We start from the raw sequence: 27,316 nt of genomic DNA on the forward strand, positions 1-27,316 counted from the left end.
CACTCAAGCTTCTTTTCCTTGCATCATCTCCCAGGAAGACTATTTTCCTACCTTACTTGTGCATTATTTTCTTCCAGTATATTTGGTAGCCTTATATTTTTTATAACCTTGTGCCTTACTCAACCCATATACCCATGTTTCAACTGTCCTCAGTGTCAAAAATAGGCAGAAGGCAGACTCAGATTTGCAGAACGGTTGCAATTGGAAGGCACCTCTGGAGGTCATCTAGTCCAACCCCCCAGCATCACCTAGAGCAGGCTGCCCAGGACCATGTCCAGTTGGGTTTTGAATATCACCAAGGACGGAAATTCCACAACCTCTCTGGGCAACCTGTAACAGTGTTTGATCGCTCGCACAGTAAAAATATTTTTTTCTTACGTTCAGGAGGAATTTCCTGTATTTCAGTTTGTGCCATTGCGTCTTGGCCTGTCTCTGGGCAGCACTGAGAAGAGTCTGGCTCTGTCTTCTTTGCACCCTTCTATCAGGTATTTACACACATTTGATAAGATCACCCTGAGCCTTCTCTTCTCCAGGCTGGACAGTCCCAGCTGTCTCAGCCTCTCCCTGTACGAGAGATGCTCTAGTCCCTTAATCATCTTCATGACCCTTCACTGGACTCACTCCAAGTAGCTCCATGTCTCCCTTGTACTGGGGAGCCCAGCACTGGACGCAGTACTCCAGATGCGGCCTCACCAGGGCTGAGCAGAGGGGAAGGATCACCTCCCTCAACCTGCTGGCAATGCTCTTCCTAATGCACCCCAGGAGACCATTGGCCTTCTTTGCTGTGAGGGCACATTGCTGGCTCATGGCCAGCTTGTTGTCTGCCAGCACTCCCAGGGCCTTCTCCGCAGAGCTGCTTTCCAGCTGGTCAGCCCCCAACCTGTACTGGTGCATGGGGTTATTCCTCCCTAGGTGCAGGACCCTGCACTTGCCTTTGTTGAACTTCATGAGATTCCTCTCTGCCCAGCCTGTCCAGGTCCCTCTGAATGGCAGAACAACTGTTTGGTGTATCATGTATGTATTCCTTCTTCAATTAAGTTAAGGAATCCCTTGTAAGATTAAGGAAGTGCAGTGTTTCTACTGTCCAGCACTGTGCCATTGTAGAAAGGTCATGTTCTCTCAGCTTTGTGCACTTGTCCTGTCCTGATCCAGGGACAGTAAACCTTATAGTAACTGTGAAAAATTAAGGCAGGATTCGTGCTGGAACAAAGTTTTGTAACACACAGAACATTTTGTACCTTCTTATCCTGTTTCTGCAAGAAAGTTACCCTAGGAGGCTTTATTATTTTTTTTTTAATAAGGTACAGGCAGCTGGCTGCAAGAAGCATCTTTCATGGTGCCGATCAGACTTTAAAAGCTCTGTGAAGCTTTGTTCCAGTCTGTGGCCTAATTTAATTTACTCTCTTCAATTGTTTATGTGATGGACAAGTTTCTGAGACCTTAAGTGCTTTCCCTCTCCCTGCCTCCTCTTTTTGAGGAAGTGGTTTCATCTAGGTACCAAGATGCATCAGACCTGTTTACCTACCTAGTATGTTTATAGATCCTGGCCAAAGTTAATTCCTAATGCATCACTGTTGACCTCAGCTGAACTGTATTTAGTATACATTTGCCTCTTTATCCTCAAATTACTATTAAAAATTACCAAATGTTTTCATATATATTTTGGCTGTGCATACTTACCATGCTATAAACAAGTCTTCCTTAAGGGCAAGATAAAGGTGCATCTTCAGTCTTTCTTTTTCTCCTTCAAGTTCAAGATAATCTTAGCACAAAAACAAAGAAACAAACAAAAAAAAAGAGGTAACTACCAGTTTACTGAGAGACTATTTATTTAGAATGTATCTCATAAGTAATTAAAAAAAAAAAGCCCACTGATTAGCAGAAATGAGGTATCTCTTTTTGTGATTTGTTTTTAGAAATTGTAATGATTTAATGTTGATGTCTAAGCATTTCATAATCTTCCATTCCAGGGGAAAAAAGGCAACTTTTCTGCCTCATCCACAGAATGTTCTATTTCATAGGTGAATCATTTTTTCATCTTATGGAAATGATAAAGATCATCTGGATAAGCAAGGACTAGATTACTGTTGCTACCTCAGTGTTGCTGCCATCTGTTCAGCTCCCTGCATACTTGGAGAGATAATTTAACCAGTCTGTTCTTACAGCACACATTAGTCATATTCATATGAGAGATAAGTTACTATGGAAATAAATTCTGTCTGCAGTAAGATTTTTTTTTTTTAACAAGATGTATTTTAAAAATTTACCACCTCTTTGTATAGAATTATTTATAGTTTACCTGATAATCAAATTTGTGCACTGTATTCTAACTGCTCATATTCTAAGTACTTAAGGTGTATAATTTGCACAAATTTACTATGATTAGACAAGTTTCTTTTTTCTCCAAATGGGGCAGTTGAGGCACAGAAGCTAATATCCCCATTTTTTAATAACTGAGGGCCTGTTGAATTTTAGGTGCCTTTGGTACTTAGTGATCTATCTAAGGTGATGGAGGAAGTTTGTGTTGCATCCTAAAGCTCCAATTGGATTTCTTTTTTAAAGAAAGGGCTTTTTCATTTTAAGAAAATTCCTTCTTCTGCATTGCCTATTTCCCACTTTCCAGCTACTTTCAAAGCTGCCTACTGTTGCTACATCCAAGTTTCTAATTGAGATTCTAAGCAGGCAAAACTGCATCACTGTCTTTTGTTCTTCTGTGAAAGCCCATATTAGCAGGGCCGCCTTATATAAAGCGGTCCCCTTTCACCTTTGAGAACAAAGAGGAGTTCCTGTGCGAAACAAATACTGTGGCATTTCAGTGGTTTCAAAGAGCTGCAGTGAGCCCACGGATGCTTTATCCAGAGCCTTTGCAGTCCTCCTTGACAGAGCAATGCACTCTCAGCGCCCGCAATGACGTGACAAAATACGTGGTGCAGTCTGGAGGAGCCGACCCATCTCCAAGCTGTTTCACAGGGCTGGGACAAGTGGAGCCACTTTGCTGGAGCTTAACCTCAACATCACTGCAAGCAAATGGCTGTGCCACAGGCTGGCATATGCCTTGCACTCTGCTGCTGCCGTACCTCTCCCTTCCAGTCCCACGACTGCCAGAAATGTATTCAAAGCTCACCAGACTGACAAAATTTTAACATTTCCCATCCACATTCTTCCGCTGATTATGCCAAATTTGGATGAGATTTAGGATTTCTCTGGAGCAGAAAAGGGCTGTTGCTAGGGCTTGTGGCATGTGAACAGACTCTCCCAGGAAAGACTTACCTGGCCTAAAGAAAAAGGAAGCCTTTCACATGGGAGCAATCCTGAGTCAACAGGTATCTGACCAAACTAAGAAAGTTTACCTACTGCCTTTCTCCTAATTCATATGAGGGGTGACATCTCTTACCTCAGTCTGTTGCATCTAAGTAAAATGTGTGAACGTGATTCTTTAGGAGGAGGAAACGCAGATTCAGGTATGACTAGTCAAAATGTCAATAACCTTGACTACTCTTCTCAATTTTAAACAAACATTTAGGGCTTTGTCAAACTTTAACAAAAACCAGATTTTTTTCCATTCTTATGCTAACATGTTACATTGTTAACACCTGATAAGGCTAAACTCAGCCAAGTAACATGCAGGGATACCATTATTTAGTCTCTTCACTGCATGGTTTTAATGCAGGCTAATTAATATACACTGGCTAATATATGTTAAAACACATGTTTTCACCTAGGTAGGTCATCTTCGTAGGCCTTCAGAACTGTTGAGACAAAAATTTATGTCACAGAATCACTGAGGTTGGAAGGGACCTCTGGAGATCATCTAGTCCAACCCCCCTGCTCAAGCAGGGTCACCTAGAGCACATTGCACAGGATTGCATCCAGGCGGGTTTTGAATATCTCCAGAGAAGGAGACTCCACCACCTCTCTGGGCAACCTGTTCCGGTGCTCTGTCACCCTCACAGTGAAAAAGTTTTTCCTCATGTTCAGATGGAATTTCCTCATGTTCAGATGGAAAATGAGAATGCTGTCCCCAGCATTCTCCCAGCCTCTCTTTTGTGCAAGCTGGGAGCCAAGAATATTGTAACTATTTTACTGATGCTCAGTTTTTCTTTTTCAAAATGTTGCTTTTGTTTTGTTTTTTTTCCGTAACTAAGCTTTTCCCAGGAATGTGACCTCAAGATGAAGGGGGAACTTGGGAGGAAATTTTAATTAAAAAAGAAAGACTTTGATTTCTGCAAGGTATCCTCAGTTTCGTAAAGCTTCCGGGGAAAACATCATTAGAAACACCAGCCTGTCCCTCTGTCCACGAGAGACAGACAGCACAATGGGATAGACTGTTCTTGGTGCAGATTTCTGTTTCTGTTTGTTGTCACTAGGGTGTGATATTTTTTACTTTTTTTTGGCAAATAACAACTTGAGACATATGTCACCACTTGGGTACTAATGCACTTTGAAGTTTGGCAAATAAGCAGCCTGCGAGATTTTTTTTTTCTTGCCACTTGAAATTTAGCTATTATACGTGATATTTGTATGTCTTTTGTTAACCCCTGTTTAAATCAAGTGACAGATATTTGAGAAATTAATCTTTGTTCCACGTTGAGCACTCTTGTGCTCTTAATCAAAGAACTGGAGAAGAAGGAGACAGGTTTGGAGAGGCAGAGGAAAGATTAATTTGGCAATCTTCAGCAAGGAGAAAAAGGACCACAAATGGTAGTGGGGAGAGGTAGTTTTTTGGGAACTTGGAAGTGTTGGTGTTATTAGGCAGGGCAGGAGATTTTTACTGCTGAGCTTAGAACAAGTTCAGGGCAGGAGAAGCCTTCAGTAGGACATTTACATTTGCATGAAATGATTGGCAAAGACCCACAAGGCTTTCCGTGGGTCCCCAACAACACTCCTCCAAGGGCATACGAAGAAAAGAAATCAAGGTCAGTTTAGAACAGGAATGTTTAGTTTTGTTTGAAATGTTTCTCTTCAGTTAAGAAACTAGCATGCCTGCTCTTAAGTATATAGGCTACTGAGTAAAACACTTTCTAAATAAAATACCAGCTTGGTCAACATCAAACGGCAGCCCCTCAGAACAGGGCTAAAGCAGGGGCAGTCCCTTAGTGAGACCGGCTGAGGAAAACATTTAGGCTTTGCAGTACATTTATTTATGAGCAAGCTAAAAAGGTCCTACTAGAAGAAGCAGTTGTGATATTATAGTGTGCTAGACTAATAATAAAGAATATACCTGGATTCTGTCTTGATACTCCTGAAATGCAACAAACATGATCTCTGAGAGGCTCAGAATGGGATTGGGGGAAACATTTCAGATTTGAAGGCTGATTTCCTACTCATCCCTCTGTTGCTGTATGGGAGCTGTCTCCAAAAGCTTCCTGTTTAGTGATGGCAGCTGGAAAGGTCCGCAGGGAAAGAAATGGTTCCTGCTTTCTCAGGACCGAAGCCAGGAATGGATTTATAGCTTCAACTTGAGCCTTTGAATTGTGCCTAAAAAGAAACCCGTGCATTATGGAAAGCTAGGGATTTTGACTTAATGCCTCATGTACCATTAAGGTCTCCAATTCATAAGTAGGACCACTGTTTTCCTAAACTAGCTCAGGTGTCTTCCCTGTGTGTGCTGGAGCTTAGGAGATGCCAAATTGCTATGAATTAATGTCTGACATATTACAGAACACCAAAATGGGTACCAGTTTAATTTCATACATTGGGCTCATACAGTGGCAGTTTGGCCTCTCCATTAAAAGAAGCTAACCTGTTCCTACAGTGGAGGTGAGTTTGGGGCAGAACAGTTACTCTTGAGGGTTAATTTTTCCTGTTTGTAATTATGGTCTTTCATACCAGGTACCCCCCACACTGTACAAGCTGAAGCAAAATTCTTGTGCCACAGAAATTTGCATTTGATCAAAGGCAAAAGGTAGAGGCTATTAAACAAGTGTGCAGTTTCTGACAGGGGTAATGCATTACATCTTAATTTCCGTTTGGAGGGTTTTCCTCTTATGCTGTTGTATTTGGCAGTCATACTTTACACTGCACAAAGAGCATGGTACAAGTATGTAGATATGATGCGTATTCCATGATATATATTTTTATGTAGGTATACAATGTAGGTATGCAATGGTCAGGAAGATGAAAAGCTAATTCTCTGTTCTAGTTGCATATTCAGTATAATAATTAAAAGCAGAAGGAATTGTTAGCAATTTGGATTGTCTTCCCTATAGACATTGGTAGCAATATTTCAAAGATGAAAAACTCAGCAGTGATCCATAGCTATATAGGTATATGACAGGGAATATATTGATCAGTAAAGAAAGGGAAGTTCATAAATCTCATCTTTTTCATGTTCCTTGTCTGAATCCTGACCTAGTTCGAGTGCGATGTTGTTCTTTTCCTCCTGAGGAAGGCAGTCACTTTAGACTGATTATTCTGCTGGGGTTTTTTTTGTAGTATATAACTGAATTCAGTTGGGCTGTATCAAGCCATGGAGCACACAACAAAATAAGAATTGAAAAACTAGCGTTTAAATAGTTATTTGCTGAAACTGTCATTGGATTTCATTAGTAATATTGTTACACCGAGATCTTGGTTGAGTACTTCAAAAACTCAGAGGAAATTTAAGAATGCTGTAATGAACTTGCAGCAGTCCCCTAATGTTTTGTTATATTTGAGATTAAAAAGAGTCCAAGTTAGAAAAGTAGAGGTAGCAATTAAAACTGTGGCACGCAATCCTTTACTGCCATGGATGTTGCTTCTCTGTATCTGGAGCTGTAGGCTGGTGCTTTGGTGGCTCACTGTGTGGTGTTACCCGTGGGCACCTTTGCATCTGGCAGGGAGCCTGGAGGGGCTCCGGCGCCTGCCCAAGCCGGCTTGTGGAGGCAGTCTGGCACTCTCATTTCACACAGCCGTTGCCGGCACATGTGAAGGCTTGAGTGAAGCATGAGCGCAGAAATTGGAAACCCCAGTGCTAAAATAGGTAAGGCCCAGATACACCTACCTTTCAAAAACATGTTTTCCTATCTGCTTCTCCTCTGAGCATGTCTTTCTCCATAAAGATATGGAAATCTTTCTGGATTTCCATAAATCTGGAAAAATAATAGTTTTTCATTCATCAAGATTCTTGAGCACAACTTCAGCGAAGACAAACTGCTCTGCTGTCTTGCTGAACGAGTGGCTTCACTGTCCAGCTCCCAGAGCTGCTGTGTCCCTTTGCTCATGTGTGCTTTAACGATCATAGAGATCACTCAGTATTTGCCATAGGGTATTCTGCTCTTCATGCCATGAGGAGTTTATATAAAATAATCAGCGCTGTAATAAATATTATCTTCATGTAAATAAAGGGATGTCTTAAGTTTTTGGGGGCATTCCCAGTTCAGTTCTTTTAACTGTATCTTCTTAGGATTCAGTAATCTTATTCATCAGAAGACTCCTGTTATCAGACCAACAACCACAATAAGCCTGTATGAAAGTCCAGTGGAAGGGAAAACAGCAATGTTTTCAGAGGGATATAAATGGAAAAAATGGATTTAAAAATCTACAGTTCAATAATCCAATAGCTTGACTAATATTTTACTCAAGTAAAGACAGCATTTTGTTTTGTTTTGTTCTGATGCATTGCAGGCACTGAATAATATTCAGTGTTTATTCAATTTCCAAGAGGATAATTTAATCCTAAGGTTGTGCTGCCATGAACAACATGCTCGAGTATCTCTCACAGGGATTATATCATTAGTATTCAGTCCTTACATTGTATTCCTATGGAAGGTGTTACATTTGTATTTCTGTCCTGTGTGCCAAAAGGCAGGAGTCTTCCTTGATCAGCCTTTTGAGGACTAGCTATAAAACTGTCAGTGTAAAAGTTACTAGCATTGACTTTAATAGATATAAAGTAAATCCGTGAAACATGCAGTCTGTATTAAAATAAATAAAGGAAAGGGCAGATTATAGTAGCCAAGATAAGGTTTAAAACTATTTTATGTTGAACTCTCAAGAATAATACAACGTTACAGAGACACTTTTGGAGTGCAGGTATTTTTCACCATTAACTATCAAGAAAAACAAGTAACCTTTAGTGTAGTTTATTTTATCCAATCCTCTGTTTAGGCATTTGTATTCATGAATTACCATGTGTGCTCTAATGAATAAAAAGTATGCACAAAATTCAGTCATGAAGGATGTAGTTTACAGACAGAAGAGAAACATATCTTTGCCTATATTCACCACCTAAGTCACTCAAATATATTGCCTAAAATAAAAATGCCAAGTCTTTGAGAAAAAGGCGTTAGTCATCAAGTCGTTTTCATCTTTTTAATATTAATCAACAAATATTTCTGAATTGATGTTTCTGATCATGTCACAGAAAAATAAGTGTGGGTGGATGGCTGTTCTGCACACAAGGTCAAATAAATTGCAGAATGCTATGCTTATTCTTACAGCAGATGGATAAATTTACATGGATTTTAATTACTGAAATTACTCCTGACTTTGAGGAAATACTGTGCCTTAATAATGACAGAATTGGCCACAAGATAACATTTGGATTTTGTGGCACAGATGTGTTTATTTAAAGATGCCATGCCTCTGTGTCCTTCTGGAGAAGAAGGAGAATTACTGAAGTTTTACTTCCATGTTGTTCCTTCCCTCTTAGCAACCTTTTATACCATATTGATAAGTTTTTCAAGGAGAACTCTCTGTAGTCTGTTGTCATTGAGAGGGAAGTATGAGCAGATTCCTGAAGAGCTTTTAAAACACCTCTGCACCTGGCAATCCGCAAGAATAATTTTTAACGAGGGAAGCTTTGTACGAGCATGTGCTTTTACAGAGTTTTTTTGATGCTGAGCTCTTGCAGCTTCCCTGCAGTATGACAGAAACTGTCCCACTAGATGACTATTTGAAATATATTTTTACTGGTGAATAGTTTCTTGGTATCCTTTAGCTATTTATTCACACTACTTTCTAATAAGTATTAACAGTTGCATCTTTGTTTTTTTTAATATATTTCTGGACTCTCAGTCCACTGTGAGGAACCATGTATTAGAAGGAATGTAGAACGTTAATTGGGGTCTTCTACTTATTTTTCTCATCATCAAGTTACCATTGTCAGCATCAGCCAGCTCCCTACTTTTCCACTGTATCTCATGCAAGGATGTCTTACAAGTTTTCTCTATCGTAGAAGCTATCTGGAGTCCTCACTTCTCCTACGCTCTTCTTTTTTTAAGAAAGAGGTGGCTGAAGGTGGATATGGTATGTAAATAGAAGACTCCTGCAGAGAATAACAGATGCCTTTGTTTTACTGCATTTTGCAAGTAGAAAAAGAAATACTCTTTTTCAGTTGCAGCATGAAAGACAGCTTCGGATTAGACATGCAAAAGAGGTGTCTGACAAAGGCAGAAGTGAAGTTGGGAAACAAGTTTAGGGGAAAGGTGATGAAATCTCTGTCATTAGAAGTGTTCACGAAGGGACTAGGCAAATACCCGGGAATGACATAGATACAGTTGCTTCTCTCTTGGGAAAGAAGAATGGACTGGATGCTCCCCTGGGCCCCCTTTGAGATCCATCTTTCTATGATCTTCTGTGAGCTGAGTATCAGGGTTAATTACCTGTCTGATGAACTTGAACTCAGCCGCCTGCTAATTTAGCTGTACTGTCCTAAGGACCAGCCTAAGGGTGCTGTGCAGCCTGGGTCTGTGCATCAGCGTACTCCCAGCTAGTTTCCTGAGCTCTAACGCAGCTTTACAGTGGCGACCTCCCCACAGCAAGTGATTCTGCTGAATTGAAGAAGGCAGAGGCACTTGTTCACAGACATTGCAACTTTTAGCTAGTATTTACAAGACCGAAGATTGGTCAGCATGCAAACTGAAAGCAGCAGAGCTTGGATAGTATTGCCAGCCAGGGCAGGAGGTGAGGCTGAGCTGGGAGCCCCGTCCTGTCCCATGCATCTCTTGGCAGTACAGCCTGGTTGCTGAAATACAGAATGTAGGATTGAGCTAGCAACGAGCTGTAATTAGAATAGCTCCGAGTCCTAAGGAGGGAGCCAGTTGCCATGGGGAATGGGAAGCTTACAAGCAGCCTAGCTGGACTGTGCCTGAAACATGGGGGAATGCAATAGCTGCCCAGCACGTTCAGAGACAGGGTACAACAAAGAACTCTGAAACCATCCCACCATCAAAAATTAAAGTAATATAAGCAGAGAGTTATGCAAAAGCAAGCAATAAAGTAAATAGGAGGATATTTTTCCATATCAACCAAGCGTGATGAGTGCTAAAATAATCAAGCTCACCCTCTTACTCAGGTGCTTGTAGCCTGCCACCTCAAGGCCTTTCTTTTCCCCCTTTCCATCTTCAGGAACTCACTGTACTGCTCCCCGCTCTCCAACGTTTGAATGCATACAGTGAAATCGTAGTCCTACTGGAGGCCCTATAAATTTTACAATTTACATTGGTAGGGCTGGGTTTCCACCTCTGGAGCTTAGAGTAGATCATGGATTTTGTGCTGAGCAGCAAGAATATCCAGAAGAGAAACAGCATGTGTTCGTATTGCCTACCTTCTGATAGTGCCAGTGTCTGTGTGTCCACCTCGTCAGCAGTATCAGGAAGTACCACTGAAAACTAACTTTGTTTTTTAAAAGCTGACTTTTGTCTTTGCTGTTCTTTTTCTTCTGGGATGGACTGCAGCCCCTTGATCTCGCTGATTATGTGAAGAAAGCTAGTGCTGGCCCCAGGGAGGGTCAGGGCCCTGGGAGCAGCAGCTGTCATACAACTAAGCTTAAACTGATTGCAGAAACCACACCCTGTTAGCACAACTTTTCTTTTGTTGGCTACCCAGTGCCCCTGCGGGTCTAGAAAGAAATTTGGCACTTTGCACCAGACAGATGGCCTCTCAAAGAGATACGTGTCACTGGCAGATGTCTCCCCCAAGTGATCAGTTAGGCTTTAAAAGCAGCTTTTGGTTTCTTGATGAGCTTGAAAAGGCCTGCATGAATCCTCCATCAAAAAAAGCCTGCCTTGAGGCATTGTCATGTAGAATCACTGCTGTTAGTTTGTTAAACAGTGGTTAGGCATTGACGACATTCACAGTAAAAGTTGTAATTGGGCAAAGAAAAAAAAAATGCAGTTCAGTCCAAAATGCTCCAAAAGCCCCCTTTTTTTCCTGAGCTAATTTGGTCAGAGTAATTAGTTTTTAACATCTTTATAATAGTGCCTAGGAGTCCGAGTCAGGCACAGAATAGTAAGTGGTCTACAGATGGGCAACAGCCCTCCTGCAAGGAGTTTGTGTCTTAAGTAGTTATTGCTCAAGTGCTACCACCTGTGTTTAGCTTCACCTGCCTGAGTTTAATGTCACCTGCATGAGACACCCAACTCAGAGCGGGAGGAATAGCGAGAATGCGGCGAGACAATTCGGCCCGAGCATGATGGCAGAGGCCATCCCCGCCTGCTCCCACTCCATCCCCTGCACTGGGCGAAGTGAGGTGAAACTGGCCTTTGGGCTGGTACCCAGCTGCTGTGGGGACATGGCTTTGTCCATATGTGCCTGTAGAAATGTAGAGAGCAGGATGGGCCTGGAAGCCCCTGTGGGACGGGGCACAGGACACGCTTTTGAAAGAGAGCTGCGGGAGCAGGCAGGTGACCTGCTGTGGCTGCAGGTCTGCAGATGCTGTGTCTGTGCCTGTGCCTGCGTACTGGGGCTGTGTGTTTTTCAAAAGTGAGAAAAGGGAAGCAAACAGAGTTACTGAGGATGCTGAAGAAGGACGTTCCTGGAGGGAAATGGTAGCGTTTTCAGAGCACAAATACTACAAGAAATGAGAGCTTTAAAGAAAGAGGCCTTTCAGGTAGTTTAGCATTGGTAGGCGGATGGGTTTAGCAACTACAGCAGAAGAGAAAAAATTATCGAACAAAACTGAAAACGTGGGCCTTGCTCAATGGGGGACAGTGTCAGCCAGCACCTGGTGGTTTCCATACCACTGTTTTTAATATGGTATCAGTCATGCTGTGGCAAAATCTTGAGCAAAGAGCGGTGAAGAGCACAATATATTTTCTTCCACACGTGTGTCCTAGCCATAACATTCCTCTCAAGACTCTCTGTGAAGAGTGCTCCATTTCCTACTCTTCTTGTGCAAGATGTTATTATCAGCCTGTTCCAGGGCACAGGTATTTTCATTATCCTTCTTTTAGACAGTCAGTGTGGCATTTCAGAATAAATTTTCCCACTTAGAAATGTTTAATGCCACTGGAGCTGCAAAAGGCAGATGAGCAGCAGAATTTTAAGTTTAAACAAAATGACCTCCACAATGTCCTCTTCTGGGTAAAAATTTTTCCAGCCAATTGATACAGAATATTTTGCTGTTTTCAATGACCATATTGTAATGTATGACTTGATTTTGAATGTGCAGATATGGCGAAGGATCGCATTAACTGAACTCTGCTATATCACTTAAGTCTGAATTTCCTCTCATGCTATTTTAATACAGCTTAGTTCAATGTAATTTCTCTTTCTTCAAGAGAATTAGTGAGGAATATTACAACAATATTTGTTACAGGGTTCTAATATAAAATATGGTTTGCTGTTAATGCAATCAAGATCAAACCATTATTTTTTCATGTGTTCCCCAGACAGTTACATATAAATACGGTATTAGAGGTTTATACTTTCTAGTCAGTTTATAAAAGAAACAGTGCTCATAATATTATGTGACTGTGGTATTCAGCAGAAAAATTAAATACCTACATAACCAGAACAATCCTTAATTCTCTCTTTTTATATATACTTATATATGAATGTTAATAAAATTGATATGAGATTTATATGTAGCAGGATTTACAACATTAAATACTATGGGTTTCAAACTCGGTAATAAATACCTACATTGACCGTTTAATTGCCTTTGGTAGAAGTTCACCTTACTTCTTTAGATTTAGCTATCTAATTAAATGTCTTGAAAATCTAACGTGATGCAATTATTTGGTGTACTGTAAATGCTTTATTCAAGAACTGCTGCAGGCAAAGGAACTTGAAATATACACCCATTATCTTGATTTGGCTTCTATTCAATATATTATAGCTAATGAAGATGTGGCTCTTTTCAACCTTATCTGTGATAGTGCTATCATTTTGTAAGTAAATCCATGTAAGGGAAAGATTATAGGTACTTAAATTATTTTACAGCTATATTTTCAAAAATCTAAATACCTTGTGCACAGCACTGCCTGTCTGCTTTTTTCTGTTTTTGAGATTAATGAATGATAGGAAAGCTAAGGAGTTTGTTTTTGTGTCAGAATCAAACACACACAATTTCAAAAGTTAGTGATTTCTGCTTTTGGACAATAGGAGCACCATTCTTGCTCTTAAGGTAGTACACCAACTATCATGGACCCTAATGATGCCGTCTGGATGAAACTTTTTGAAAGATGAAATCAGATAAATTCAGATTAAAAAGAGGGATGCAAACTTTTAACATTGAGGAAAATCTTTGAAATAGTGTATTCTGGGAGACAGAGATTTGTTTATTGAAAGGGAAGAAAAACTGGTTCTTTAAGAGATGCTTGGTCCCAGTCTGCTAGGATGTCTACATTTAGGTGTCATCGGGAGGATCAGGGTTGCAAATTCTGTGAAAGAGTCAGACTAGGTCATCCTCAAAATCCCGTTATGGTCTTAAATATCTATGGAAACAAGGAAGATGTCATTCTTTCAGTTCAAGGTGAGTATTCCTATACAGGAGATAGGGAAATTTTAAGGGGAGTCTAGAGGACATCCTTTGGAGGACTTAAAAAAAAAAAAAAAAAGTAGATATGAGAAAATGGTGCTCGCTTCTTCCATTCCCCCTTTCTTACTTTCTTCTCTCAACTTCCTCTTTCCCTTCAGAATGAAAAATCGGGACTTGCCAAGGGCAAGCTGGGTATCTCAGCAGACCATTACTGGTTTTCCAACACTTCCAGGTGCTTCATAGCTCTGCCAGCTCAGCTGACACAGTTAACAAGGCTATACCTGCGCCTTCCCCTCTCCATGTTGCACAATACTATTCCTGTATTCCACCTGACAACATATTTTGTCTATGCCCTTTTCTCACTCACTGTTCCAGCTGAACCCTTGTCTTTCCTCTCCCCCAGTTTTCACCTTGGCTAGGTGTACTTCTGTCTCGGGGGAGGCTCAGGTCACCCACAGTTGCAGATGGGGTTACAAATGAGAATTGGGAAAAAAAAACAAAACAAAGACCTTTTTGAACCTTGTGACCTGGTTGGAAGAGTTTATGAGAAAGGAAGAGGACAAATCTCCACAATGAGCCATGGCATCTTCACAGGGTCTCCGGAGAGCTCTATTCCTCAGCTCCTTGGTGTCACGATGCGTGCCGGAGGCAGAGTCGGGGCACAGGGACTGTGCAGGCAGGTATGTCTGTGCTCTGCTTTCCCACAGAGCCAGAAGCTGCTGTATATCACCCAGGATCTTCCAGGGTAACCCTGGCCTCCTCTTCCTCCCAGATAATGGAGAGCTGAGTTCGCTCCCTTATTTCTTTGGAAGCCTGTTGTCCTTTGAGGGTGTGAAGCTCTGTGAAGTAAGTGCTCTCTGGCCTCTTCCTCCCCGTATCTTTCTAGACTGCAGGTCTTTTCATTGTAGTGTTTTCCTCATTTCCGTCAGTAGGAAGGAGGAAGCATGGCTTTTCAGTGATATCCTGTTACTTCTTCCTACATTGTGCTAGGGAGAAGAATTTTCTATATGATGCAAAAATAGATTTTCCTTTATATTCTGACTTTTTTTCTTTTACGGAAAACAAAAACATACCCACCACCTATATTCAGAGGCTTCTAAAGAGGAGGTATGTTTTGTTCCAAGAGGTGCTGGTTCTTTTCAAATCCTAACAAGACAGGTAGAAACATTTTCAAGACAGATAACTATTTGTTAATATCCCAGAAAAGGTTATAGCAAGCTATTAAATCTTACAGCCCTTCTGACACTGGGAACTCTGGGATGACACAGCATTGGATGGACCTCTGGTCAGGGCACGGCATGGTGCGCAGATCCCATCTGTGCTGAGGTTCATCACCTCTCCGTTCACCTGCACTTTTATAGAGCCTCACTCACAATGCAGATTCATCAGGCACTGGTAGCAAATCAGGTCTGGACTGTGAACTTAGCTTTAAAAAAATCCCTTGGGTAATACGCCCTAATGTCCCTATCACATTAAATAAACCTACAAGTTCTGGGAATGGTACATACAGTGGACAAAGTTGTATAATATTTCAAGTGGCCAGAACAACACATAGCACAAGTGCTTAAAATCGCATGCACATCTCCTGAGGCGTACAGCATTCACAATAGGCGTACACTTAGGCCAGCCATTATGTGGATCACTAACTCCTCATACAATAGTCTTCCAGGCTAGCCACTACAAGGTATAATTAGGCTATAAATTTTGTAAGGATATACCCTTATTTTCTAAAGGCAATGAATTAAAGATGCTTTAGGGTTTTGTTATTTCTTCCTCATTAGTTTTTCAGGAATTTATTTATACTGTCATGAGGCCAAATAGATATAGCCCATAAATTTAAAAAGAAACCAGAATTATTTATGATTAGAGTTAATTCTCTTTTGGAATGGTCCTAAAGGAGGTACTAAACCTGTTTTTGAGCAAAGGTATTAGTGTGCTGGCAGTGCTCTAGGACCTCCCCCATGCAAAATTAGCCTGTTTGTAATTAAATTTGTACCCAACTTTAATTTTTATATGGTTTGCTTATTATTGCTATTAATAAAACATATGCCTTGTATTTTTCTCTGATGAGTGAGGTAAGTATGGCACTTGAATTTTACAGTAAGACATGTCTGCAAACACATGAGATCAAAGATATTAGTCTAAGCATAAATTTTCAATTACATTCAATTTACTGCTAGTGCAATAAAACTGTCACCAGATCAAATAGGGTTTTGTACTGCATCAGCCATAATATAGTGCCATTAGATCTGAAGTATATAATTTTTCCACTGTTGTCCTTATTCATGAATTATAAAGGTTATAAAATCACACACAACATCATGATATTGCATGCATTTTCTAGCAGATAAGTTGTGATTAAATCAGGGTAGTTTGAAGCATCTGTCTAATTAGTTTCTGATTGCAAGGCTGTTCTGCAGTGTGGAAAATAGTATGTTTTATTGCAGTAAGGACTGGAAGTCTTTTCATTAAAATTTACATGAAAAAAATGTAGGGAGAAAGCACTAGTTCAACATTTTTTGGGGGGTTGGGGGGGACGGACAAGAACCAAGAGAGGAAAACCAGAACTAAACTAAAAAATGTCCTTTTTGTAGTCCTAGGGAGATTGAAAATGAGCTGACGGAAGGGCATTCACTTTAAAAAGAAAGCTTCAAAACTGCACCAGTTTCAAAGAAGTTCATATGTCTTGGTCTGTGGGTCCATCGTTCAAGAAATCAAAGCTACCAGAGCTGACTTCTCATCTTGGAATGGAGAATACCCGACACTGGGCCACTGTCCCTTGGCCAATTTGCTCTCCATAGGTTTATTGACATGCCACAAGAGGCAAGCTGCTTCCTTGGGTGAGGGTGTTCCAAATTGAAAATGGCCATGGGGAAATTATGGTTTTTTTCGTAGTCCTTTCTCATCGTGTGCAAGATGAAATGCTTCCGTTCTTTCATTTTGACGAACCTTTTCACTTTGAATTATTTGAGCCAACACAATACGTTATAGTGTGTCTGCACACACAATTAATACAACATGCTCTGTACCTAGCATATAGTATACAGCATTTTAAAAGTCTAAGTTGAATCAAAAATGAACAGAACTCCAATATATTGCATTAAATTCTGTGAGAACTGCAGAAGTTTATTATTTAATGCTTAATTCTGCTGATGCTCAGAGATCTGTGAGGATTAAAGTGCTGCTCATACTATAAAGACATTTGCCCCTGTAAAGCCTGGAGATGTCTTTCACTTTTCATACATGGCAAGTTTGAAAATATATCTAAGTATCTCTGGATAGGTGACCTAAACAAACTTTATCACAACTGGGGCCTTCTGTTTTTCATTTCTTATGATTTATTCTGTTGTGTATAGGTCCATTAGTAGTGCATTGAACAACATGACTGACGTCTTCCACAATTAGTGCTCGTGTATAATTAGATGCAATGCTGACAAGGACTCTCTTGTCTGCTATAGTTTCACGGAAAGGCCTTTTCCGTCTTTTTTGGCACAAATCCATTGAAACTGTGGCACCATGTTCTTCTAGTGACTGGGATTGAAAATAACTTCCAGCCATTAAAACATTTCTCATGTATCATTAGCTCCACCTCTTGGATTAAACTGGTTTTCACAGATACAGTAGTTCATAGGGGAAACCTCTCTGGAGATGTAAAATAATACTGATGCCCTAATAAAAGTATCTGGACCAGTTGTCTTATCCTGGAAGTTTAATGTTCAATACTTGACTACTGGTACGGTTTAATTATGAATCATTTTGCAGATTGGAGAATAATTTGGGCTGCATTGTCCTCTAGTGGCTCATGTAGATAACTGCCCTGCTGGCAGACTCCTTTTGGCTTGCATTTTTTTATCTTCTCGTACAGTTTTCATACAAGTCCAAGTCACCTCCAGAGAGGACCGGTACAATGACCAAATATGAAGTTTGCATCATACTGCCAGTGTATCAGTACAGCAAGCTCTGTCCTCTATAACCATATAGTGTCTGCTGAATAAATTTTTATTTTAAACAGTTATAAATAACAATAGACATTTTTTGAGAAGGTACTGTCTTTAATAAGAGCATCTGATGGAAACAAATATATTGTGCTTCCTGAAAGGAAAAAGTACAAACGCAGCATGAAATTTTTTCAATGGGTGAATAGTAGTTTACTTCCACAAAATAGAACAAATAGAGATCTCACATGAATGGAAACAGTGTATCACTCCAGCATGTCCTGTGGCTACTCACTTGTAAGTCTTGATAATGCTAAGATTTTGCATTGCTCTTAAAGCCCTGCCTTTCATATAAAGCAGTGAAAGCAATAGAGCACTTTGCAGCTGGATCTTTGCCAGCGTAATGCAGACTTTCATAAATAAGGGAGCCCAGAGCATGGAGAATAATGCTATGGCATTTTCAGTGAAGAAATGCACATTTTACATGAGAAAAATATTGTATCATCTTTTGAAGCTGACATGCTGAGTTTGTTTTGCCGTTGTGCCAGAGTGGTAGGATTGCGTCCACCCGACGTAGACCCTTCAGGTACAGGCGGAAGGATCACTGTGGGCAGAGCTGTGGCAGGCATGGCAGATGGGAGGCTTTGGCTGGTGACTCTTCCCTTTTCATTCTGTTTTTTGTTTGACCGAATACCATGAATAATGAGAAAGAGAGGTTGCTCTGTAGAAATAGTTTCTGTGTGTGAAAGAAGAGAAGTGCTATAAATGGTTCTGTTTATACTTCCAAGGTTATGTGGGAGAAGCAGTTACACATGACGCAGGAATGTGTTTTCTGTCTTCTTAAAACAGTGGTGATCACTCCAGCAAGATGATAGCTCAAGTCTTCTGTTGCTGTTTGCAACACTAGAAAAGAGTACTTCAATCTTGCAGGGTTAATTTCAGAGGCTTTTTAGAAGTAGTGTGCCTTGTAGTCCATCAGGGAAGTAATATATTGTGATTCAGCAAAAGATTTTACCCAGGTCCTCCATCTCTGGCTGCTGTTTTTTTCTTCCTCCCTTTTCTACGGGGTCTTCCTTGTGATGGCAAAGCCTGTTTGGAAGATGGGCAGAGGCTCTGCCGCTACCTTCCCGGCGTGGTCATGGGGAATTCCCCCCAGCGGGATACAATGCCCAGCCCCTTTGGGGCAGCTGCCGGGAAGGGCTGGGGAGCGAGGTGGGGAGAGCTCTGCAGCGCACCCTCGCCTTCCCCACGGCCACGGGCGAGCCGGGTGCCAGCCCCTTGCTCCTCATTTCCTGGGCTGATCATCTTCCAAACACCAGGAGACTTAATTACGTTTGATGTAGAGGAGTGGGGGTGTTGGTGGTGGGCACACGGTGCTGGGGGCTTGCACGGACACCCACGCACAGCAAGCTTCAGCGGCCGCCGCAGCTGCAGGCGTGCTGACAGAAACAACATGCGTAAAGGCAGCTCTGTGGGATAAAACGTCTTTACCTTGTGAAATGAGCTGTAGTGCTATTACAGTTCACTCAGACTACTGAGCAGAAGAGTCATCTTTTAAACCAAAGGCGTGCTTTCTGTTAAGAAATCCTAAAGTTTCTTTATTTCTTCTTAATTAGCTTGGGGCAGGGAGGGATTTTTCCTTAACAAGCTTCATTTAAAAAATTGCTTGTTTGTCACCCTTCCTAACTGCTACATCAACATATATTTTTTTCCTGCTTCGCAGTGTTATTTTCCAGGATTTTATCATTGTTTAACCTGGTGCTAAGCACAATTCTGTGTATCCTCAATTCAGATCGTATTGTTTTATCTTGTATACACTAGCAGGCGAGCTGTGTAGATAGAAGTATTTAGAACTCACTGACTGCAATTTCTGCTGTAATGACTTCTTTAGTAATTCACTTTTCAGGTAGGTACAGGGCTCTGCCTCCGCACAGAAGTCTCTTGCAGCAATCGGTGGCAGCTTCCCCGGCATGCTCTTCCTGACATCCCAGCAACGATGAGGGTCTGCCCCATCATTAAAGATGCGGGAGCTTATCTCTCCGCATTACGTTTGGTCATCTCCCCAGGTGGAGCTGCTGCTGCCGCTGCCACAGCGCTCATGTTCTTCCTGGAGGCAAGAGGGAGATGTGACCGATTATGCCTATTCCTATTAATCAGGAAAATATAGGCTTCTGTTTAAAGCAGGGGTGGAGACACTTACTGGCCATAGCAGTCACCAGTCTCTTCCAGCTGTGTTTGAATTCCGTGTTCATGTCGGGTGTTTTAATTCAGGGTCATGTCATTAGAGCTTCTAGGAAGATCCAGGTCTTTCCAGAAAGGCCAGACTCTTGATGTAAAAAATGAGACACACTGGGAATCTGATAGAAGTAATTTTTGGTGAAATTCATCCCTTGTGACCTCTCTTATAAGGTTGTGCAGGAACTGCACTTGCTAATGGGAAAATTGAAACAATGACCTTGTGTATTCTCAGACATTCTGGCTTTAATTCTTCTCCATCTTTACTGGCTGATGAGCTCCACAGAGCAATGGATTTTTCCGTTTTTTGAGGACTGCTTTACAGCAGTCTGCATGGCAAGGTTCCCCCTGCACCAGACACACACATACCTATATTTCTCTTTAATACCTGCAGATACAAACATGTGAGTGCATCCTGCTCAGTAACAGATGTCATTACAGAACAGATGCCGTTATTCATTGCTCTTCTGTGTGAATGCAGAAAGTGTCCTTTGGTGGAAAACAGGAGGTAATTGTATTTGGACGCAACCATGTCGTATAGCAAATAAAACTAATGAGATGATAAAGCCTTGCCAGGTTTTCCATTTCAATAAGCATCTAATCTTGGAACTGTTTTAATCAAGCTTCCTTATCATATGTTCTCATTTAGGCATTGCCAGTATACACCTGAAATTACAGTTTTGCCTGAAATAAAATGGTGATGCTGTTTCAATATGCACTATTAAATCATTTCTATTTTAGGATTATTTTTTTGTGTGGCCTTTTCTCCAGGCAGTGTTTATCATTAAAGTGGCCATGAATGAGTGGTGACATACTTGCATTTTCTCTCATCAGAATAATGAAATGGTGGAACTACAGAGGATACGAATGAAAGACGAAATTCGAGAATACAAGTTTCGAGAGGCGAGACTTCTACAGGACTACACTGAACTTGAAGAAGAAAATATCACTTTACAGAAACTGGTGTCCACGCTGAAACAGAATCAAGTAAGCATCAAAAGAGTCCAGGTGCTATGCTGAAAAATGACACCATTTTCCCAAATTTCCATAACATGATCTATCAGAGCACTTTAATAGAAGTTTCTTTGTATGTTTTCAGTTGGGTTTTTGCTACACACTTATTCTGCAACAATGTTATTGGCCATTTTTGAGATATGGGGAGGCATTTCCCTCAGTTTTAGGAAAATCCTGATGGCATATATCTACACAGAACTTAGTAATAGCAGAATAATTATTGAAAATAGGTAGAACTGTAGCTTTTCGCTTTCTGCTTTTCCTCTCCTCCATCCTTATACTCTGAACTCAATGCCTAACTGTGGAGTTTAGCCCTCTGTTTCCTCTCTTTTTGTTTTCTGCACTCTGTTTCCTCTTCTGAAGTGGAGAAAAGAGGAATAATGTTCTCCCTGTTCTCCCTTTTTTCTCCTCCTGCACCAATATTGCTCTCTTCTCAGCAATGCTAACCTGCAAGTTTGGCAAGCTTCAAAAACAGGAGTAGGGATGTCAGATGCTCCCGGTTTGTCTCTTAACTTTCCCCCATTACGGCGATTTGCAGCTGACAGCAAGCCAACGCACTGTACTTCTCCCTGCAGTGCAGAACGTGCCCTGAGGAACCATGATGTCGCAAAGCCCCGTTACATGCAGATGCAAACAGTAGCTGGGTCTGTTCTCTTCCCCCTTGCGAAAGCACAGCTTCCTTTGCCGCTGGATGTAAATACTGCTGAGGAAGTTAGCAAGAACACAGTTGTCTTTCAAATTGAACAAAAGAGATTTGTTCTCATGTCAGAAAAGTTAATTTGCCATGATAAATAAGTAAGTATCCAAGTTGGATGACGAAACAGGTTTTATCTTTTTAGACGCCTCCCAGACCAGCATAAGATTATATGTGTAACACCATTTCCTTCACTTCTAACAGATTGTAGCACTGCTTTGCAGTGCCTGTTTTATGTCTTAAGCTACTGAGTGGCTCAATTAGGGCTTTAATCAAAAATAAATATAATAAATATTTATTTATAACATAAAAATAAATATCTAAGATTGTCATGGTTTCTAATGGGAGCCTGTTAACAAAACTGTCTTATTCCTGTAGGAATATGCAGTACTCTATTTTATTTATTTTTACTGATATTTTACACTTCTAGCACAAACAAGATGATTGAAACATTTAGAACAGTAGGGGAATATACAGGTAATAGAAACCGGTACATCATTTCCCTGATTATGAAGATATCATGACTTTTGCACCCCGAAAGTAAATTTCTAGCCGATCATCTCTGTGTCAGAGTTATTTACCAGGCCAGCAAATTCTCCCTTTGAGGCATATATTTTTTCCTCACTAGCCTCACAGGGGGCATTTTCATGCTATCAGGAAAAAATGTAAAGACCCCTTTTTGGACTGTCCACCTGTTTCCACCAGAAGAAAATCTGTTTGCAAATGTTTGCAGTACTGTCTGTCATAGTCTTTCATTCATAATGCATCCAAATACCAGCTGTGTGTGGAGAAAAGAAGCATTGCCACATTTTGAATGACTTAAAAAATCAGTCATTTTCTCTCACATTTCCATGCTCTTGTAATTCCTAAAATAGCTTTGATCTACAAGAGAAAATTTCAAGAGCATTTTATTCTTTAATACTTTAATTAATAAAACCATATGTTATTAGTCTTAGTGATAAACTGTGATTATCTGTGCTGGTCTTTTTTGTAACTTGTTTTCTTGTAACTTTTGAAAGCAAGGATCCATGAGATGGTTACCATATGGATAATATTAACCTCTGGTTTTCACGCAGAATTTAAATGCAAGAAGTTAGGTGTTTTTGTGTCCTTAGGTTATAAACGTAGCTACTAGGTTGGATTTTATAATGTTTTAGATGGACATCTCCAGTCTAAAAAGATTTCAAGTTTCTAAATGCAGATTTCAAAATACCCTAGATTTTCCTTTTCTTTTTAATGTTTCCCAATATAACATAGGAACTTTCTTTGTTGTTTGATGTTTTTCCATTCTCTGAGTTTGAAGATTAGTGCTTCAGTTTTTAAGTTTGCCTTTGCAAAGGCTTACAAGTACAAGACTTCTGACAGGTTGATAAATATTCTACTCCAAAAGGAATGGTTGATGTTTCTGTTTTTACCAGAACCTTATTATAGTTCATTTAAAAATATACATACATATATAAAAATATAAATGTCAAATGAAAAATAGATTGGCCTGTGCCTAAAAATAGCAGATAGTAATGCATATAAATTCATTAGAATTAGAAATGTCTCAACAGAAAAGATTTTTATAAAAGCATGAAAATTCAATATTTCCTTTTCTCTTTCACGAAACTACTGCAAAATTTCTTCTGATATTGGGAAATTTTCCATTTAGAAATTAAAATGTGGATAAGTTACATGGATAGAAATAAATTAAAAATCAAAGAGTGATAATTTTTACTGGGAGAGCTGGTCAGGAATGGACATGTAACCATATAAACAAAGGTCTTCCTTTTGGTTGTTGTGGGATTTTCTAGCAGCGGAAAAGAAGATGAGGGGCAGCAAGATGAAGCATTCTGCTGCGGGGATCTCCTGCACCCTCTAGACATTGCTGAGCACCTGATTTACAGCTAGACTGGTTTCCCTGTGCTTTGCTTTGTGTTAGGTGCAACACAGAGGCTTGCACATGTCTCCTTCTATAAACACGGGAGCTGTCTTCACAGATTAGAGAAGAAGCTGTTTTCTTCCGCACACACTGCCAATAAATATATTGATAAAATACTGCACCTAGGTGTGGGGCTGGGTGCCTGTGCTCTGGGAAGGCGAGAGACCAGTTAGTCCCTCCAAGCCTGACCAGTTCACTGGGGAAAGCATTTCAGCAACAGGTTGCCAAGTGCTTGGAAATGGCATCCATACGCACAGTTCAAGCACTGTGTGGCTGAACGAGCTAGTTATTACATTTCCCTGGTAGTTTAAAATCTCTAACAGTTTGGAGCAACTTGTAATTTGAATTGATTGTGTGATTAGTCTGCTGTTTCGTTTTTAAAATTAAATGTTTCTCAAATAATGGAGAAGCTTGTGCGACACATACAGAGAAGGCTGTTGGGCCTCTCCTAAGAGTTTTGTACCTTCCATCCATAGATTTCAGCACTACTAAGACACCAAGATACTTTAGAGTATCCATGCCTGAGTGACTTATATCCGATAAGAATTTAGATATGAAGATTACAGTCATCTTCAGAATACTGACAATTAATAGCTCAAACCATATTAACTTAAGATCGATACATATCATGATATACCAACACTGCTTATGGCAACTCATAATAAATCTCTGAATACCAGGACACCTGCTACTAAATAACCTTCTTTCCATGAAATACATTTTTTTATTTTTTTTAAGCTACTTGGAAAAGGGGTTTTATTTCTTGATTCTCACCTGCTGAAAAAACGAGCAGTGCAGTATTCAATAGAGAGGTCCACTTGCGTTTTCTGTGCAGCCTGTTTTTGCAGCCATAGGCAGTGCCTGGTATTTCAAATTGTATTTTCTGTAGCACCTATTTCAATAAGGCTAATGAATGGCAGGTTTTCATGACTCAAGTTTTAGTATTATGAATGTTCTTTGTCTTGTCTAATTCAGGTTGAATACGAAGGCTTAAAGCATGAGATTAAACGCTTTGAGGAGGAGACAGTGTTGCTTAATAGTCAGCTAGAAGATGCCATCCGGTTGAAGGAGATTGCTGAGCATCAGCTGGAGGAAGCCCTGGAAACTTTAAAAAATGAAAGGGAGCAAAAGAACAATCTGAGGAAGGAACTCTCCCAGTATATCAACCTCAATGATAGTATGTATAATAACCATATTAATATATCAGTAGATGGATTAAAGTTTGCAGAGGATGGGAGCGAGCCCAACAATGACGACAAAATGAACGGACATATCCACGGGCCTCTTGTGAAACTCAACGGTGACTTCCGAACTCCCGTGGTTAGGAAAGGGGAATCTCTGCACCCAGTCTCGGACCTCTTTAGTGAGCTCAACATATCAGAAATACAGAAGCTGAAGCAGCAGCTCATGCAGGTAAGAGCTTAATTTAATGTCCTGATTAGACACATCTTATGGAGTTGAGTACCAGCTTTTGCAGTGACCTTGATTGCCCCCAGTGATGTTCTTGACCATGTATGTTCTATTCTCCACTCTCTGCTTTGGTGTTTTCTTCATGTCCTGTTTTTGATTGAAATACCTCTAGAAACAGAATACCTCTGTGTGAACACAGTGTGATCTGAGTTGATGTTTAGTGGGAAGAGGAGAAAGGGACTGAGATACTGTAGTTGCTGATGGTCGGATTTTGGTGTCATTTTCCTGGTTTAATAACAGGAAATGTTCCTCAGATTGCAAGTGGAGTAAAGCACTCTTCAATGTGAGCAAAGCTATCTGAAAAAAACACTGAAATATAGACAGACTCAGTTATGCCCCCTGCAGCTCAGAGGGAGTTTTTGCCATTAACTTCAGTTTGAACAGGATTTGGCATACCATCAAAAGAGAACAAAAGGAGAGGGATGTTCTTCTTAATAAATGTTAACTCAGAGAGCGTGTGGCGTGTGAGATGTCAAAGAGTGGCGCTGGCCACGCTGGCTTTCCCGGCAGAGGTGCACGCTGCAGGGAGCGCCTCTGGGGAGCAGGCAGCGAGCGGTTCGTTGTCTATTTGTCCAAGCCCAAACTGGGCATAATCAGAATCAGAGCTTGGGAGCGATCCGGATAAAAACTCAAGTTGCCAGCCCCAATGTTGACATCATCTTAGAAGGGGTAAAATACAACACGGATTTATCAACAGCTGCCCAAGCTGTTGAGCGTCTTCCATGCCATAGGAACTGAAAGGTTTTGGCACCTTCAGGGAAACATCCAGCATTTTCTAGCTGTGGGCTTCCAAAAAATGCCTCTTCTAAAGGGAGACCTGCCTAAAATGTGAAAGATGACCTGGAAGTTAAGTTGAGCAAACCCTCCCTTCAGTGCTTGCTAGAGAGCAATAAAATCCTACATGGTATGTTCTGTATTTGCTGAAGAATTAAATGTTTTATTTGCTTCATTACCAAATGCACTGTGGGAAGGTTTGATCTGAGCTATGACATGGAAAACACTGATTACATGATATCTAGTGCTTTGTACAAATATCTTTGATACAACACATACGTAATTTATCTGGAAACTCTTGAAATTTGGAATTTTATTTCTGTGGAAAATTCTGTCAGAAACTGTCCCAATATTCAAATATAAATTTTGTGCATTTTTGTGTGTGTATGCATATATATACACACACAGATGTATGGATGAATACATATATAATATACACATATATTTATACGTGTTTATTATATGCAGCTTTTGATTTCATTTAGAAACACAATATGAAAAATTAGAACAGCTTCAGAAAAAATGCTTTGAAATGTTCACATTTTAATATACGGTTTAAACATTTTCAAGCATAATATACAATGAAATTTATGCAATATAAATTTGGAGTGAAAGTTGTCTCAATCATCTTTAATTTTAACATTACATACTTGTTTTACACCTTTTTAAGAAACAGCCTTCTGAAAGGGACTAGCCACAAACTGTCCATCGTAAGACTGTAGCGCCCTAGAAAAGAAATAAAACTGTTTCTCAGTCACAATGGCTTTGCTGGGCTGTGAAAACCTCACACAAATAGCAGCTACCATTGCTCAGTGTGCCAGTCATGGTAAGAGATCTAAAAAAGAAAGAATAGACCCAGTAAGAAACCTGATTTCCTTAGATACTGAAAAGGCTTACTGCAAAACACTGATGTGCAGTTTTTTAAAGTGGTCGTCTCTGTTTAGTCATATCAGCTTACCTGGGGTCACACAAATTAAATGTGAAAATTTCCTCCAAGATTTTTCTGCATAGTCGATTTGGGGATTTAATTGGGTTCAAGCTGGCAAAAAGTAATTCTTCAGCAAAACTGGATTTGCTCTCTTTAGTGGTGTTTCTGCCATGTGTTGTTCAGTCTGTCACATCTCAACATCTGGTATATATTCCTCCTGTTTTCTCTGAAGAGGCTGTGGCAGAGTTGCTGAAGAAACTGTACATCTCTTGGGAAACATTTTTATATCTATAGGACAACAGACTCCTTTTTTTGAGAGAAGAAAACTTTGCTATTTTGTACATGTGTGTGGGAAGCTTTTTCACTCTTTAATCTCAGGAAGAAGCCCACGCTAAAAAAAATTATTGTACACCACAAATATAATTCCTTCAGCAACTTTTGGGACTCTGCTGCTCCATGATCTGTGTTCATCCCCAGAAGAGGTGTAATTGCAAGTGCTCATTTTCCCTACCTGGATCTTTTAAGCCCGGGAGGAAACAAAAGTCTGGCTGAAAATTCTTATATTCCGTTTGCTCAAGGAATCCTCTGCTCTGCTTCCCTGTCTGTTATTCTGTGGGAAGAATCAGTTGTCTCATTTTTAGAGCCTAGTATTCTTCTT

The 27,316-nt window shown here is 40.3% G+C and overlaps 1 protein-coding gene across 1 annotated transcript in view; it reads left to right on the forward strand.

Annotated features, from left to right (window-relative positions):
- BICD1 (BICD cargo adaptor 1) overlaps nt 1–27,316 on the forward strand; it is a 190,203-nt gene that overhangs the window by 116,707 nt on the left and 46,180 nt on the right. Inside the window, exons 3-4 of the mRNA XM_013947444.2 lie at nt 20,689–20,841; nt 24,462–24,899. Coding sequence (XP_013802898.2) covers nt 20,689–20,841; nt 24,462–24,899 — 591 coding nt within the window. The remainder of the gene's footprint in view (nt 1–20,688; nt 20,842–24,461; nt 24,900–27,316) is intronic.

The sequence above is a fragment of the Apteryx mantelli genome, chromosome 1 (genome assembly GCF_036417845.1).
Source record: "Apteryx mantelli isolate bAptMan1 chromosome 1, bAptMan1.hap1, whole genome shotgun sequence".
Taxonomy (NCBI): Eukaryota; Metazoa; Chordata; class Aves; order Apterygiformes; family Apterygidae; genus Apteryx; species Apteryx mantelli.